This window comes from Pinus tabuliformis, chromosome 2_2 (assembly GCF_031772625.1).
Source record: "Pinus tabuliformis cultivar Carrire ecotype Pingquan chromosome 2_2, CPIR1, whole genome shotgun sequence".
Taxonomy (NCBI): Eukaryota; Viridiplantae; Streptophyta; class Pinopsida; order Pinales; family Pinaceae; genus Pinus; species Pinus tabuliformis.
In genome coordinates this window covers 973893408-973910264 of record NC_142300.1, presented here as the reverse complement: position 1 = coordinate 973910264, position 16857 = coordinate 973893408, and the positions used below count along the sequence as shown (strand labels likewise).

The window sequence follows — 16857 nt, the reverse complement described above, 5'->3', positions numbered from 1 at the left end:
CTACCTATTTACTCATCTGTCAAGCTTGAACTGTTTGGATAGACCTTTATTCTCTATTCTAAAACAAGAAATTTAAACATGGACTGGCCAAGATTGAGCTGTTGGGCCACCCATCAAGTGTGACAAATTCATTGATTGCATGATTTGAAATTCTTTGCCACAAGTAGTACAGTAGTGGCATTTTGATTAGCCACTTTCCTGGTCTTTCTTTGGGGTTCACTTTCTTCTTTTTTTACCAATTCATTTTTCTTGCCCTTTGATTCTTCTTTTAGGGCATACCCTCTTTACATTTTTTAAATTTTTCTGTCTTTTTGGAAAATATGGAACCTTTGCAGCATGGAAAGGATGATCATATTTGGCATTTCCACAGTCAATCATGAAATATGACACCTATTGGTATAGGAACCTAACATGGGTCACGGCGCACCACGGGCATCTACATCTATTTGCTGAAATTCAAACTGAGGCCTCAACCATGTGCAGAGCCCCCATAGCACGCCTTCAAAATTTGCAACCAGACAGAGCTGACGGATACTGTGGATTCTGCATTTTACACATCTCATAGAGATACACCAGGTTCCGCATTTTTCCTGCACTACTCACGTCACTAAACTAGATTATTAAAGATTGCAAGTAGACTTTTTCTACCTGTTTTTCAGTTGTATGGTCCTTCTAGACTTGTTTTGGGCATTTTCAGGTTTCTTTCCTGGCTATCGGATTGGAGGTTTTCCTTTGGTTTTTGTTGTATTGTTTTCTTCTACTATATCTAACGATTGTTTTAGCTGTATTGAGTGCTTTTTGAGCCTTATAGATTCAATGGATTGTAACCTATTTTATTTTTAATAAAAGATGTTGGTTTTTCTTATGGAAAAAAAAGGACCTTTGTCCCTGTGCTTATCTTAGTGTCCTTATATGACAATACCTATGCGAACTTTTTCCTTGGAGGAAGCTTGACCACTGACTTGACATTCCTTGATAGCCCTACCTAGGCCTCTCCCACCCATATTGGATCATATGCCTACGATGGTTTCTTTCCCTTCCCATTTAGCTTTTCAGGGATTTGAAAATGGAATCCCTTCTTGACAGCATTTTCCTATAACAGAATAGTCAATATTATAACCTACAACTCATTTTCTTCGCATTAACAAAATGGGATGGGGGGTTATTCTAAACATCTTGACAAAATCTATAATCACCCAGCAGTGGTGGAATTAAAAATGGTTAACTACTTACCAATGATAAGATGACAAGAAAATCAATGAACAACCAAGAATTTTACCTCCTGTGGCTGGTAATTTGTGCAACTCAGACATCTCAGGGCACAAAGGTAACAACGTTAATCATTCAAACATAGGGCAGAGTGAGTAATTTGAAGGTTTGAGTGTGGATTTAAATAGCAATGGTTGAATCTAGGTATCTAGTCATTACGATCAGATTCTCTGAATCTTCAAGCTTAAATGCAGCTCAAAACATTAAATCCACCATTAATGACAGGTCCAGTGCATCAAGAGCATTCAAAGGTTCAATTTTCATCCATTTCAGTGCTTTTGAAAAATATTCTCTCAGTGTGCTTTACCCTGCTTATCGACATTTGGTGGAAAAGTGCAAAATTAGCAAATTCTCAACACTTCAACACCATTCCATAAACCCTTGAAAGAATATTTCAGTGATATTCCTAAAAGTTTCATCGACGTTGGGCAAAAAATGGTGAGGTTTGAGTACTACTGGTGCAAACGAATTGCAGATCTCTGATGATTAGCATTTAACAAAAAGGGTTGCATCACCAAAAAGATGTTGGGACTCAACCAAAAGGTGAAACCCCAAAAACATATCAGCATTCAGTTGAATCCACATGACTTACAAATTTCAACTCTCATACGAATTAACTAATGCCATATAGTTGATCAGATTTGAACAGGGAATTAACAAATCAACCTTCCGATGGGCCAAAAACAATGGTTGTGTATCAGTCTCAACACTAATGGTTGTGTATAGTTGTGTATAGTGGATGAGAGGGTTAAAATGGCCAAAAACATGGCCAAAAATGATTCAGAATATTACAGTAGTCTTAGATTTCATTTTCACTCTGCCTGTGTAACAAATAGTATTATTTTACAGGTTTTGTTTTTATCTGAATACAGGGATTATACCATTTGTTAAATTTTTTTGGGAAGTAAAATGAATAATCAACGATTCTGAATATCAATAGTAGGTAAGAAATTTGTTTATAACTTTGAAATATCGAGAATACATATATATTAGAATTTGTCCTTAAAAATAGTATTAGGGATATTAGGATTTAATGGGTAAATTGTTTGTTTTGGAATAAATTGTATCAAGGATGAGTTAATTGAAGTTCTCTTAGGTCCTTGGGTAGAACTGAAATTATCCTCCCCACTCAGGTTAAAATCCCCCTAGTAAGATGATAAGCTTTTGATTTCTGGATAGAAAAACACTCTTAAGTGAGTATATCTAACATTGTTATTGTATTATAATTTGACATATCTTGTGAAGAGATGATAATTTGTAAAAATATAAAAATATAATGTTGTTGTTGCATTCGCATATCCCTGTGAAGGAATGATAATGAATCAGTATAAATTTATACTAATCATAGTTGTTAAATTCAATACACTTACAAATCTCTACATACTAACAAAGGAGACAAAAGCACTGGTGAATGTGTATCTAAATTTAATTATATACTCACATCAGAATAGGCTTTTATACCACCATGTAATGACAGCTGGGTATATGAGAAAGAGGTCTAAGTTATTTATACTCAAGAATCATAGCAGAATTGAATTTTGCACCCTACCATGCAATGGAATTTGTGTATACGAGAAAGAGGTCATAGTTACCAACAAGCTGTTCTATATAAAAATTTCAGGACACACCAATAATAGTTAGCTACTAGCTACTCAAGCTTCACACCAGACCTGTTCTTGTTAGCATTGAGTATTTTGGATAATGTTGATAGTAAACAAATGCCTTTACACCAGTTTAGGCCACAAGTGATTTAGATTTTATGAGAAACATGTTGAATCATAATAGAAAGAACAATCTTTTGAAAGCTTGTAATGTAAGAAGATCAACATAAATGAAGAAAGAATGTGTAAGATTATACCATTGACTTATTGCAACAGACAATGAAAAATGAACACAAAATATGTCTAATGTAAAGCTCCCACCAACCGCTGGAGTTCTTGAATAATTCAGGTTGAATAATTAAGGTTAATTTCATGGACTGGACCATATGAATAAGGAAGTCCAAATGGTAGGGAAAGAGACATACATAGTTTTGCTTTGTTTCAGACAGAGATCAATTAAGGAGGTTGTTGAGAATAATTTTGACTAAATCCCATTAAGCTCCCTAAAAATTTCTAAAATGTATGTAAACTTGTTATAGAATAATTTTTCTTGACAAGTTTAAATATCAATATGTGTAAAATGAAGCTATTGAACACAACAAGATTCAATAAACCCAATAAGCCTATGAAGCCTATGCTCAGGACTGCTTACTTAGAAATGAGATCTGTAAAACACATCCTTGATAAAATATCTGGCTGAAATTCTGATTAAACTCATTTTCCAATACGCACTAAGTAGATATCAAAGGAAATTATAAATTAAACATAATACATTAACATGATCAAAAGAATCCTACAAAAGTACTGAGAAATATGCAAACTCTTGAAGCAATGAATTTGTAATAAACCAAATAAGCAGAAATACCGAGAGATCTTCGATACATATGTAAGATTTAGGAGTAACTAACTATTTCATTGATAAATAATAAACAAAACACTTCCAAAATCATGACCTTGAGTGAAAGATTTTGAAATATAAAGCATTAAATTTCATTGCATGAAACAAGGACCTGTATATAAGTGGCCACAACAAATAGCATTCTGGAGTCTGGAGTACAAAATTGTGATTACAACAAGGCTGTAGAGCCCTTCTAAGGTTGGTTGCCATCTAAACATCTAGTGAGAGTTGAAGGCATTCACTCAGCTTTCTGCATTATTGAGTCATCAGTCCCCTCTTGTTCTCCAGATTGATCATTTTTCTTTCCTTGATTTTCTGCATCTTTATCCTTCCCAATTGCATTCTCTTTCTGTTGACAAGACCCTTTTTCATGTGAGAATGAAATGCTTTATTGGGATTAATCACAAATCAATGTAGCTTAATCCACCCTTATATGAGCAAGGTGAGTTTGACTATGGCTATGGTAGAGAGGTTTGGGATGTCTCACCTCACAATAGAGGTGCTTTCGCTAGCCTCATGCCTAGGACAAATCTAGATTTATAATACCAAGATGTTATTGGAGGATGGCATAGGTGTAGAGGCTCTTCAATGTTTTTCCCAATGCTGATGTTGGGTTTAGCTACCTAATAATCACTCTAGTCTACAAGTTATGTCTGACTATTTCTGCCAATCATCATTGGAATCTGGCTATACAATTATTCGTGAAATTATATGTTTTCTTTTTGAATGCATCAATATATTTGGATCCATGAAAATCCCCTAAAACACTGGAACTGTGCAGATTCATCAACTGAAAGCTGCAATTCCAACAATTTCTAATTGGATTTAGGCAAAATTTGTTAATAAATATGAACAAATATGGTCTAGAGCATTGAATGTTTATACTTTAAATCTGGGACTTGAGATCATTGTATTATCCCCAATAACAGACCACTATGCCTGCATGATTGACATTCTTGGCCATTCTGGGCACTTGGGTGAGGCCGAGAAATGAGGCCATGAAGCTTTTGTATTGTGGGGACCTTCAGGTAGGGTATGTCACCTATGCCAGTCTCTTGCAGGGATGTGTTGACACAAAATCCTTGGTAGAGGTTAAGTGGATCCATACCCATATGATAAAAAGTGGGTTACAGCAAAATCTATTTGTGGAAAACAATCTCATCAACATGTGTGCTAAATGTGGAAGTGTTAATGATGTGTGGCAAGTGTTTAACAAAATGTATGAGCGGAATGCTATTTCATGGAATACCATGATTATAGGATATGTTAAATAGAGTGTAGTTGAGTTTTCTTGCCAAATGTTTGACGAAATGCCTGAGAAGGACTTGGTTTCTTGGAATTCAATCATTGTAGGATATGCAAACACTGAGGATGGAGAGAAGGCACTTGGTTATTTTCTCCGAATTTTGAGGGTAGGGATGAGGCCAGACCAGATCACTTTAACTAGTGCTCTTGGTGTTTGTGTTGGTATTGAATATTCCGTTGCATTTTCTTTATTCTAACACATCTCTTTTTCCACGAGTGGTGGAATGTGAGCATAATGATTGCTTGCTATAAATTTCACATATATTATGGCAGCACTAAGAATCTTTGAGGATAGACTACTAGTAGAGTTGTGATGTAAACATACATTGTAGAAAGCCCTTTCATTCAAGTCTAGTCTTGCTTAGCAAATGGTCACCCTAAAAAAACATGGCAAACATTCATTGGATTGCATCTATTCATGTTGTCAAAGGAATATTTCCTTTTAGGAATGCCATGTTCAAAGTGAATGAGGAAAGAAGCAACATCTTAAAGGAAATGCTTGCATCCAAAAAAAAATTCATCCTTTTGTGCTATTTATTTTTGTCATTATTGAGTGATTGATATTTTAGACCTCAAAATGATAAGGCTGGTGTTGATTAATTTTCAAAATTTTAACGTGGATGCTCTTTCTTTTTAGGTTTTTCTACAATTCTGCTTCCAACCAGGATTGTCCATGCATTCAACCTCAATGTGGAAGACATAAATTCTTAGCCAAGCACACAATGTGGTATTTTTCCAAGCATTCAATTCTCATCCAAGCACACAATGTTTATCTATACAAACATTTTTTGTTGTAAAACGCATCGTGGAAGTGATTATCATGGCTGAAGGCTTGTATTTTATCTAGTCCATGGTTTTCCAACTTCCAATTGTACAACAAGTGATAAAGTCGTGATAGATTAATTTACCTTTTGTATAAGCATCATTACATGAAATGATCCTCTCGAAGTACAAGAGAGGTATTATTCAATACTATGGTAGTTTCCACGGTCTTGAGGAAACAGTTCTAGCATTTTGTAATAAATTGAATATAATGAAATCCATTGTAGTGAATTTCTTGCTAGCAATCTATTATATTTCCAAAGTTTTGATGTTTAGCTCTACTCCATTTTGGTATCTTCCTTTTTATGTTTGGAATAACCATGAAATAAGTTTGATTATTGGTAAATAAGACAATAATTAAGTAGAGGAATAATGGTGGCTTAAAGACCCTATTGTGGACTTGAAAGCAATTGTATTTTAATAAGACATCACGTTGGACCATAAACTAAATAGTGCCTTACAAAAGATTAAAGACAACCAAAAATGTAAGTGTTATAGGTAATGAAGACCTTATGTTTAAGACTTAATGATCAATGTGTGATCTAAATATTTCAAACAAATATTTGGTCAACAAACAAGCTTGTATCATGGTAATAAATTATAATCAGATGGAGTACTACTTAAGTAATATACTTCAGTCAGCAACATTCCCACTGGCAACAGTCAGCAATAGTCTTCATCCATTATGATGTTTTTCCCACTGGCAACATTCCTTGAAATTATCTACAAATTCAAAAGGATGATTTTCTTTACAGGAATCCATATGCTTTTTTTATAGTTTTTCTCTGATATGGTCTTGAGTATGAGCTCAATCCTCAAGGCAAAATCTGTTCCTGATCTAGGAATGGTGAAAAATGCTATACTCTGTTTGTATTGTCTCTTTTCCTCGTCCAGTTTTATTTGAGGCATCAGAAATGGTGAATAACATCTAATGGCTTTGAAAATGTGAGTTTTGTCCACATGGATGGTGTGTTGATTCACATGATTTACAGAACTTATTAACCTTCTAATCAATGCACCCAAAACAGGTCCTTATATGAAAGATAAAATCATTTCGATCTAGGAAAAGCTAAGAAACTTCTTCCTACTGCAATATGTTTGTAGTGGCACAATCAATTTCAAGATAGATCTAGAAAAAGAAATGATATTTTTCAAAAAATTAGAGACAGAAAATATTATATAGAACAATATCCAAAAGAAAATTATTCTATTAGAACAGAATTGAACATAACAGTCCAATTTGAATATGCTAATAAGTTAATAACATGATCCTCTAATATATAGAAATTATAATTTTACCAATATCTATCGTCTGCAAAAAGATTAGGATATTTCAGAAAAGATGAAACCATATTTTAGTTTTTCATCACTCAAGGATTAAGATAAATTACAAAAAGGGGAACAATAGTAGGCTCAACGCAACCATTAAGAAGCTTGGCCCCAAATCTCTAGCAAAACAATAGATTCACAGAGACCAAATAAACTTAGGTTGTGAACTAGCAAAGACTATGCCATCACAATGCCTAACTGACAAAAAAAAAATCAAAGAGGCATCAGATAAAAATATGCCTCAAAGAAGTTGTAATTTTAGCTACAATTATGTAATCAGTGTTTTTACAAGCCAAAGAAGCCAAAATAGACCAAGTTTACATGTTCATCCAGAAGCTTGAGAACTTGGTCAATGGTGATTACAGGTAGTCGGAAAACCATCATTTTCATGTGGTTGACCTTGTCCATATATGGTAGGTGAAACTAAACTTATCACTCAAGAGGAGGTTGTTTGAAAATCCATCCATTCATTGGTCTATGCAATGGTCACACATTTGTGGAGTAACTACATCTTCACTTGGACTAGGGTGGGCAAGAAGCATGAAAATAACCCTTCGCATTTCAGAAAGAAATCTGGAATGCAGTTTTGGTTTCTTGCAGCTAGTTGATATGAGAGTAGGTTGGTGGAAGAGCAACATTCATACTAGCTTGGAAAATCTAGGGTAAGTTGGCAAACATGCTTAGGAAAGTTTTCATTGTGTAGTTGGAGATTCAAACTAATTCTATTTTGGCTAAGATTCATGTTTGATGTTTAAAATTTTGTTCTATAGTTTCATGGTGCTGTATTTCAGAATATATATATGTTGTATTTTCTTTTTCCCTATAAAATAAAACTTATATTTTAATAGTGAAGTGGAATATACATTTTGAGACCAAGTTTGAAACTTGATCTAACCTGCATAATGATCCAAGAAGAAAATGACCAAAAGGATAAAATGTAATAGACAATTAAACATATTTATCAAGATAATCGTTCATCTCAAAACATCCTTCCTCCAAAGATGGAACTCCATCACTTGAATTTCTTTCCCGTCTAGGATTTCATAGATGCCAAGAGAAACAAATGGTAATTGTAGAGTCTCTTTAGAAGGTTGATCTCCTTTTGAGTTCAATTCCCTCAGGATATGCTTGGCAGAAAACCATTTCATCTTATTTATTTCGCTACGGATATTCCATAGGATATGTTCTAGACAAAGGGCTTCAATGAAAACTTTTCTATCCAACCAATCAATGACAAGCTTTGAATCTCCCATGATTTGCAGCTTAAAATGTTTTTAAAATTGGTGACATAAAACAAGGTCCACAAAGCCGTAAATTCTGCTTCAGTGTTTGTATCAAAACCAGGGGAATATCGAATAGGCATATGATGATTCTGATGAAAGAAGATAATGACACCAACATCGCAGCATGGGGATGTGTTAGTTTTTGTAGCAGCGGACAGGTGTTCTGGTCACAGATTGTGTCTAAGAGACTAAGGAACACGAGATCTCCAAAACCTAGAAAAGGTTTTGAGAGAAAAGACTTGGAGATGCCTTAATTAACATAATTAGCCATAATTAAAATATTCCTAAGTCTAACCTAGGAAAATTGGTTAATTAAAGAGAATTAATTAAGGAAGTTTGATTTTGCTCCAGAGACTTCCATGGATGAAGTCAAGATGATCTTGGTCATTGGTTGAGATGTAATCATGGCCGTTGAGACTCCAACAAGAGATTATAAGAGCATGTCGAAGGGCTTGAAGATAGATACAATTGGTAAGTTGAGCAGTTTGACTTACCCAGTTGCAATACTCAACAAGGGCACAATTGAATCTAGGGAAAGGATCGGAGCGAGAGATCAACAAAGATTTGAGAGCAGGAGTTTGGAGGAATTTTCCTTAGTATTTTCCAGTGTCCAAGACACAAGAAAGAGGAGGCCGAATACAGTAGTGCGAGTTAGCCAGATTTCCCGGTGCGAGTTGCCGGAGGAGCCATGTTTCAGTTGCAAGTTGTCGGATCAGGGTCCCGAGGCAAAGAGAGTGGGTTCTAGAGGCAAAGGGAAGCTAGACGTCTCACCTAGAAGCATTTCTGGGGCTGTACGGTTTTATTCAGCCAGGCAGTGCACATTTTTGGGCTTCAGTGTGAGTGGCAAGGGAGAGTGCAAGCAGGCTAGGAGAGACTAGATCAGTTGCAAAAGGAGACAAGGGTGTCTTCCAGATTATTTTGTTAGTAGTATATTGCTGGAGCTTTGCCAGATTAGCAAGAAGATCTTTGTACTCTTGAATTTGCTGAAGAATTAATAAAACCCTCATCTACTGCACTAGTTTTCCCTTTGGGGTTTTTCCAGGAACAATTGTCCAAAAACAACAATGTCAATTTTTGTATGTGTGCATCTATTTATGAGTTTTGTATTTTATATTTCTGAAACATTTTTATTGTGAAGAATGCAATTGTGAATTTATCGTTGTTTGCTGAATAATAATTCAAAAGACAGACAAACTGCTAACAGTTAGAAGATAAATCTCCAGTAATTGCATTCAAGGAATTTTCACAATATGTCTCTAGCTTGCTCCATCGAAAAAGGCTCAAGGAGTATCGGGGAGCAATGGAGGCATAATTGGAATTCCAAATATATCTTCTGTATTTATTTTACTGTTGCTGAATTTCCTTAGTATACTGGAATCTGTCGTGATACAGATTGTTGAATTTATTGTTACAGACCTAGCTACATTTATTTCGTTGTTTTCAGTAAGATCAATCTGTCATTGAGTAATCTGTAAGAAGTGCTTAATACAACATTCTCTGAAGAAGTTAAGGCCTGCCACCAAACATATATACTCTAGGATGAAGTATCATTTTCAAAAGTAATTTATCCGATTCAGATTAATAAATAGAATCTCTTGACATAGAAGTTCTTGAAAAAATTAAGTGCATTAGCAACATATATCAGATATACACAAGTTTGTCATTATTTCAGCCTGAGTATAATCAATTTTTATGTAGCACACTAGAAATACCCATAAGAACATTGCCCATCATTGAAATGATGGAAACAGTTAGTATATCTCATAATGATTTCCTGTAAAGCAATCTTGGAAATGAACTTAGTGGGAGAACGATAGTCACCACACACTCGAAGGTTTTTAACAATTCTAATGGTTGTCCCATGATATGTGTTGATAAGCCCAAATACAATGGCCAACTTCTCACTATGGTGGAAGAGAACATGTTCCTTCTGCTCCTCTTCCACATCATGCAGCACAAAGTCTGTGTCCGGCACATATCCTGCCTCTTTCATATACCCAGACAACCTTTCCAACTCTGCAAAAATGTCCTGCATCTGTAAGTTTGATCTGTTTCCTGCCATGAAAACATAAACCCTGTTATTTACCTCAATCCAGCTGCATCCTGGCATCTTTTTTACCCCCCATCTTTCATCATTTTCCAGACATTTTCTGCATCATCCCACCTACCCGCTGCTGCCGCTGCATAGATGTTTGCAAGTTGCAGATACGGTGATGAATTTTTAGGATCTAACTCAAAATGTAGTTGCGCCATGGATTCTATTAGTTCTATATTCTTATGGACCTCACAGGCACCTAGTAAATATCTCCACATAGCTTGTCCAGGATGTATTTTCATTTTGTCAATAAATACTTGCACCTCATCCAGGTTCCCAGCACAACCAAGGAGGTCAACCATACACACATAGTGCTCAAGGTCTGGTTCCATGTGATAATTATGACTCATGCAATGAAAATATTTCCAGCCATCCTTCACCAAGCCTCTATGGCTGCAAGTAGACAAGACACCAAAAAAGGTTAAATTATCTATCATGGTGCTAGCCTCTCTCATTTCTTCAAAGAGTAAGAGGGTTTTCGTGCCATGACCATGCATTGCATATCCTAATATCATTGCATTCCATGACACCACAACACGTCTAGGAATTCTATCAAAAACCTAACGTGCATCCTTTATAGTACCACATTCGGAATACATGTTTACCAGGGCACTACCCACGAAATCATCATGATTAGATTGAAATCCATTTTTAACTATATAATTGTGTACCAACTTGCCATGTCCCAAAGCTACCAAATTGGCACATGCTAGAAGCACACCAACAAATGTGTCCAAGTCTGGCTTCATATCAGTCGATTTCATTTCTTGAAAAAGTGTCAATGCCTCATAGAAATGCCCACTCTGAAGATAACCTGCAACCATTGTATTCCACAAGACAATATCTCATTCTGGCATTCCTTGAAACAGTTTCACTGCTTCATCAAGATACCCATTTTGAATATATCCAACAATTATTTCATTCCATGAAACCACATCCCAAACAGGGATTTTCTCAAAGAGAATCACAGCTTGATCGACATACCCATACTTCGCATATCCTGCAATCATTGTATTCCAAGAAATGACATTTTGTTCAGGCAAATTGTCAAACATGGTGCGTGCTTCCTGTATGCTCCTACATTTGACATACATGTCTACAAGGGCACTCCCAACAACAACATCGAAATGTAACCCACTTATAATTATGCTCTCATGGATCTCTTTGCCATGTTTCAAAGATACCATATTTGCACAAGCAGAGAGAACACTGGCAAAAGTAAATTGATTAAACCAAATGCCAGTTTGCTGCATATGGCCAAAAAATTTAAGGGCATCCTTCGCATGGCCATGCTTAGCGGAAGCAGTAATCATTGTCATCCAAGAAACTATACTCTGATGAGGCATTTTCCAAAATAGCTTCAGCGCCTCCTCAATTTCACCATTTTCGGCATATCCTAAAATCATCATCGTCCATGAGATCAAATTTCGTTCAGGCATTTTTTCAAAGAGTTCCTGGGATTCACTAATGAGTCTAGTCTACACACATCCGGAGATCACTGTTGTCCATGAAACCACATTTCTTTTTGGCATTTCCGAGAAGAGCTTCAGAGCCTCATCAACAAACCCATTCTGTGCATACCCTACAACAATCGCATTCCATGAGACCAAATTTCGTTCAGGCATTTCATCAAATACCTTTCGTGCATCCCCTATCTATCCACATTTAGCATACATGTTTACAAGTGCACTTACCACAAAAACATTAGTATGGAACCCATTCCTAACTATTTCTTCATGGATCTCCTTGCCATCTCCAAGACTTTGCGAGTTTGCACAGGCATCGAGAACAGTGGAAAACGTGTATTCGTCTGCTGCAACACCCTTACATTGCATCTCATAAAACAACTTCATCACCTTCTCACCAATCATAGTAGTCCATCACGCTACATTTGGTTCAAACATTCCATCAAACACTTGGCGAGCTTCCCCCAAATTCCTTCACTTGCAATACAGTCCCAAAAGCTTAGTTGCTAAAATTGTATCTACATTGAATCCAGTTCGGATCATGTGGGCTTGGATGAATTTGGTTTCTTCCCATGCTTTCTCCATAACACACTCCTCTAGGACCCAGTCATACGTACACCACACCACTCCAACGCCCTCCTCCTGTAGAATCTGAAATGCCTCTTTGAGTTTTCCTCCCTAGGTGTTGCATACTCTCCGAACTTCTTTGAATGGTAAAGGTGTTTCCTTCATTGCGCCAATGCTGAATGTGTAGGTACATTATCCGTGCTTCTTTGAATGGTTAAGGGAGCAGCTCGCAGTTTGCAAAATTTCTAATTGAAACGTGCATTAACTCTCCATGGCGCTAATTCTACTAGACAAACTCCGATCAAATCAGAACTTTAATGTGGAAAGGTGGTGGAGGGTAACAGAGCTAGCGGAGGGTGGCAGAGAGTGGAGGAATTGCCGACGGCTGAAGTGAGACGTTTTTTTGGGCGGTGACGGAAATCGGGCAATTCCTCTGCCTAGTTAGACTACTCCATAATAGATATGAAACACATCCTCTCCGCTAATATCACCACAATGTACTGTAAATTGCAAAAGGCCAAGATATCCATGGATTTCACTATTTAAAAAAAGAAAAGGGTCTTCCACCAAGTGGACAAATTGGGACAAATTTGGGAGAGTTAAATTTATAGGAAAATTGTTAGTTTTTTTTCAGAACGAAAAAGGATTTATATTATATCAGTAATAAAGGTACATTATAAACATGATTTTGTAGGATGTCACTATAGGCAAAACTACAAAAAATAGAGTTGTTTACACTTCAGCAGATCCAAGATTCTAACCCTAAATAGAGTCAACACCATCAGGACAATAGTGATGTCATAGAGTGCATTTACAGATGAGTTGAATGTAAGAAGAAAACAAAATATGTTGCAGAAGGCTGAAGAGAATATCATATGCCTCAATTGAAGCTGAGTAGTAGGAACATATTCCTGTTTGGAGTAATAAGTCCTCCCAATAAAGAGAATATTGTGTCATCAAAAAGACCTATTGCATATAAGTCATAGTCAGAGGTGAAAAGGTTGTACGAAAATTATGTACATTCAAATCAGAACAAAGCTTTTGCTTAGCAAAAAGCACCATCTAATGAGGAGGAACATGCCTACATCATAGAGGACACTATTTTTCCCTAGTGGCCAGGCAGATAACCTTCCAGAAAATTTTACAGAGAAAGCATATACATAAACATACAAAAATTTCCGAACAATTCAACTTTTATAGGGCATTTCTGAGAGTTCATTTCTCCTTTAGTGTTATCCTGAGCAGATTTAACATTATGAACTTATGTAACAAAAATTTACAAAAAAGAAAAAAAAAAATTGAGTGGCAAGCAAAGTAATCTTTAACCCACATATTGAAAAAACCCCATGTCGAATGTGGCCTACTCCCATGTAATTTCTAGATACCATTTATCAGTGTTTACTTGTAAGCCTTTTTTTGATAGTCTGTCTGCATCCATATTACTTGTCTTATGATGTGCTGAATTGTGCAATTGTCTTGAGCTTTCCATTGAAGATCAATTCTTTCCATCCATCCTTGTAGTCTGGGATTTTTAATGGATGCCTTTCCCAAGACTTTGTAGATTATCATTTTGGAATCACCATATATATGTAGCTGAGGGATACCCAGGAAGTTGTTGAACCATAGGAGACCCCAGAGAGCTACTGCTTCTACTTTAGTATTAGAACCACTACCACAGCTCCAATGCACCCCGTATGTCAATTCAACATTTAATGCAATCAAAAATCACACGCACATTTGTTTCCCTGTGCTACTCCATCAAAAAACCCCATAGGATAAGTTAATTGTAATTCTTTCTTCATTTTGGAATCCTCTTTTGTGATTAAAGGTTTTGCATAATATAAAGAGAGATTTATGATTATTTTATCTATAATTCTATAGAAATCTTCTCTACTGTTATGAAATATGCTTCTATTCCTCCACTTCCAGACTTCTCCGAACATGACTGGAGGTATGATTGGCTAGGTTGTTTTCTATTTACTCCACCATTGTAAAGACTATCTAGTACATGAGTGTTGTATATAAGGAAAGCTGATAAGTGAAGACAGTTTTTTCCAAATCCAAGTTATAGGAGTGCAATGTAAAAAAATATGGTCATTTCCTTCCATGTGGTTTTTGCATATGTAGCATATACCAGGTCCATACCAATTCCTTTTTTGCAATTTTTTCCAAACAAGGTTTTTGTTATGGAAAGCAAGCCAGGTAAAAATTATAACTTTATTTGGGGCTTTTGTTTTCCAAAATGCATAGAAGGCATGGATCTCCTCATTCTTCTTTGCTTTCCTTATTAAAATCAGGTATGTATCTGCTACAACTATGTTATCAATATTCATTTTATGGACCATATAATTTTATCTTGGGAACCTGTTCTGCATATGCCTAATTGTTTCATGGATGTGATAATCCTTACCCATTCATCTTGCATATGATCAGTTAGGCCCAGTTCTTCTATTTTTTCTATATTTGGAGATTTCCTTTCCAGCCAATTATGACATGGCTCTAGAAAAAACACCCTGCTCATTTAAGAGCGACAAGATACTGGTTGGCATGAATATATTTGGTTCATCCCCCAACATTGGGTCAAAACTAGTGAGAATTTTGTTTCCAGATTGGAATTTCCAAGTGAAAAGATTGATGCAACTTTTTTCAATTTTCAGGAAACTTGTCCAGATAGCAGAACCTTGGTTTTTTCCCTATCGCATCAGAGTGGTACCACCATATGAAGTCATTGTTTTTTAAATATTTTTGTTGTAAAACCATACTCCAATCACTATTTCCAAATAAACCTCTCCATAGAGATTTTATGAGTAAGGCCTCTCCAAATCTTCGGAGCTCTAAAATTCCCCATCCTCCCATGTCTTTTCAAAGGGTTACATTAGAGAGTTTTGTTAGATGGAATTTTTTCCTAGAGAGTGACCCTGCCCAGATGAAATTCACCATGAGGCAATTTATGTCATTTATAACGGATGGAGGAATGTGGAAGATATGTGCCCAGTATACTCCTAGTTATGTAGATTGGCTCTCCCTCCTATGGAAATACATCTAAATTCCCAACCAGAAATTATTTTATAGAATTCCTGGGTAAGCCATTTCCAATCATCTATTCTATAAAAGGCAGTTTAAGTCTGTATTCTAAATACTTCAATCTATTTTTTAGAGGTTTTGGAATAATTCCATAAAGATATTTTATATATGTTATGGTTTTCATATCAATTTGATTATAATAAAGAACTATTTAGTTGGAATTCATGCACATTCCATAAGCATTTGCAAATCTGCTGAAAATATTGAAAGGATAATACCAAGAGAAACGACATAACATACCCATGATGAGGATGTCGTCAACAAAGAGATTGTGTGAGATGCTTATGTTTTTGCCCAGCTTCAATGGTTTGAAATGTTGCTCCATCACAGCTCTTTTTATATAAATACTTAGAGAATCCATTGCCATAATGAATAATAATGGGGATAATGAGCATTCTTGTCAAAGGCCTCTTCCAGATCTGAAGAATCTTGTTGGTAGACTGTTTATGATAATAGCACAATGTACGTTTTCCACACATCCCATAATCCAATTTATGCCCTTCTTTCGTAAACCGATCCTCATGAGAATTAGTCTAAGAAAACCCCAATCCAAATAGTCATAAGTTTTACATAGGCCTATCTATAGAATAGTCGTGTCCATATTCTTTGTTTGAATAGAGTGCATACATTCCTATGTATTTGCTACTACATCATGTATGATTCTTCCCTGAAGGAATCCATGTTGCTCAGGAGAAATGAACTGTGAGAGGGTGTTTCATAATCTCCCCTCTATCGTTTTTGAAACAATTTTATAAATTACATTACATGATGATATGGGTCTGTAGTCCGCAAACGTTCCAGTTACTTTTTTCTTCAGAATCAAGGCAATGAATGTAGAGGAGATCCTTTGTTGTATGCAACCCAGATTTCTTGATTCTTCGATCATATCTAGCAAGTCTTTCTTTATTATGTCAAAGAAATGAGTGAATAATTCAATAGTCCAGCCATCAAGCCCTGGACTTTTGTCACTTTTAAATGATTTTAGAACCATCAGCATTTCTTCCTTAGAGACTTGTTTTATAAACTCCTCATTTTTTGCTAGATCAAACATATTAGGATAACGTTCAATTCCCCAGATCATATTTTCAATAGATGCATCTTCGTTCCTTCTATAAGGATTTTGAAAGTGATTTACAAT

The 16857-nt window shown here is 35.8% G+C and overlaps 1 protein-coding gene and 1 pseudogene across 1 annotated transcript; both read right to left on the bottom strand.

The window, feature by feature from the left end:
* Nucleotides 1-10209: 10209 nt before the first annotated feature.
* Nucleotides 10210-10760, bottom strand: LOC149196500 (pentatricopeptide repeat-containing protein DWY1, chloroplastic pseudogene; annotated as a pseudogene).
* A 687-nt stretch (nucleotides 10761-11447) lies between these two features.
* Nucleotides 11448-12473, bottom strand: LOC149196499 (pentatricopeptide repeat-containing protein At1g09190-like). The gene is made up of 2 exons (XM_089408305.1): nucleotides 12297-12473; nucleotides 11448-12080 (listed from the first exon to the last, which is right to left on the bottom strand). The coding sequence occupies exons 1-2, from the start codon at nucleotides 12471-12473 to the stop codon at nucleotides 11448-11450; spliced, it is 810 nt and encodes a 269-aa protein (XP_089264431.1).
* Nucleotides 12474-16857: the final 4384 nt, after the last annotated feature.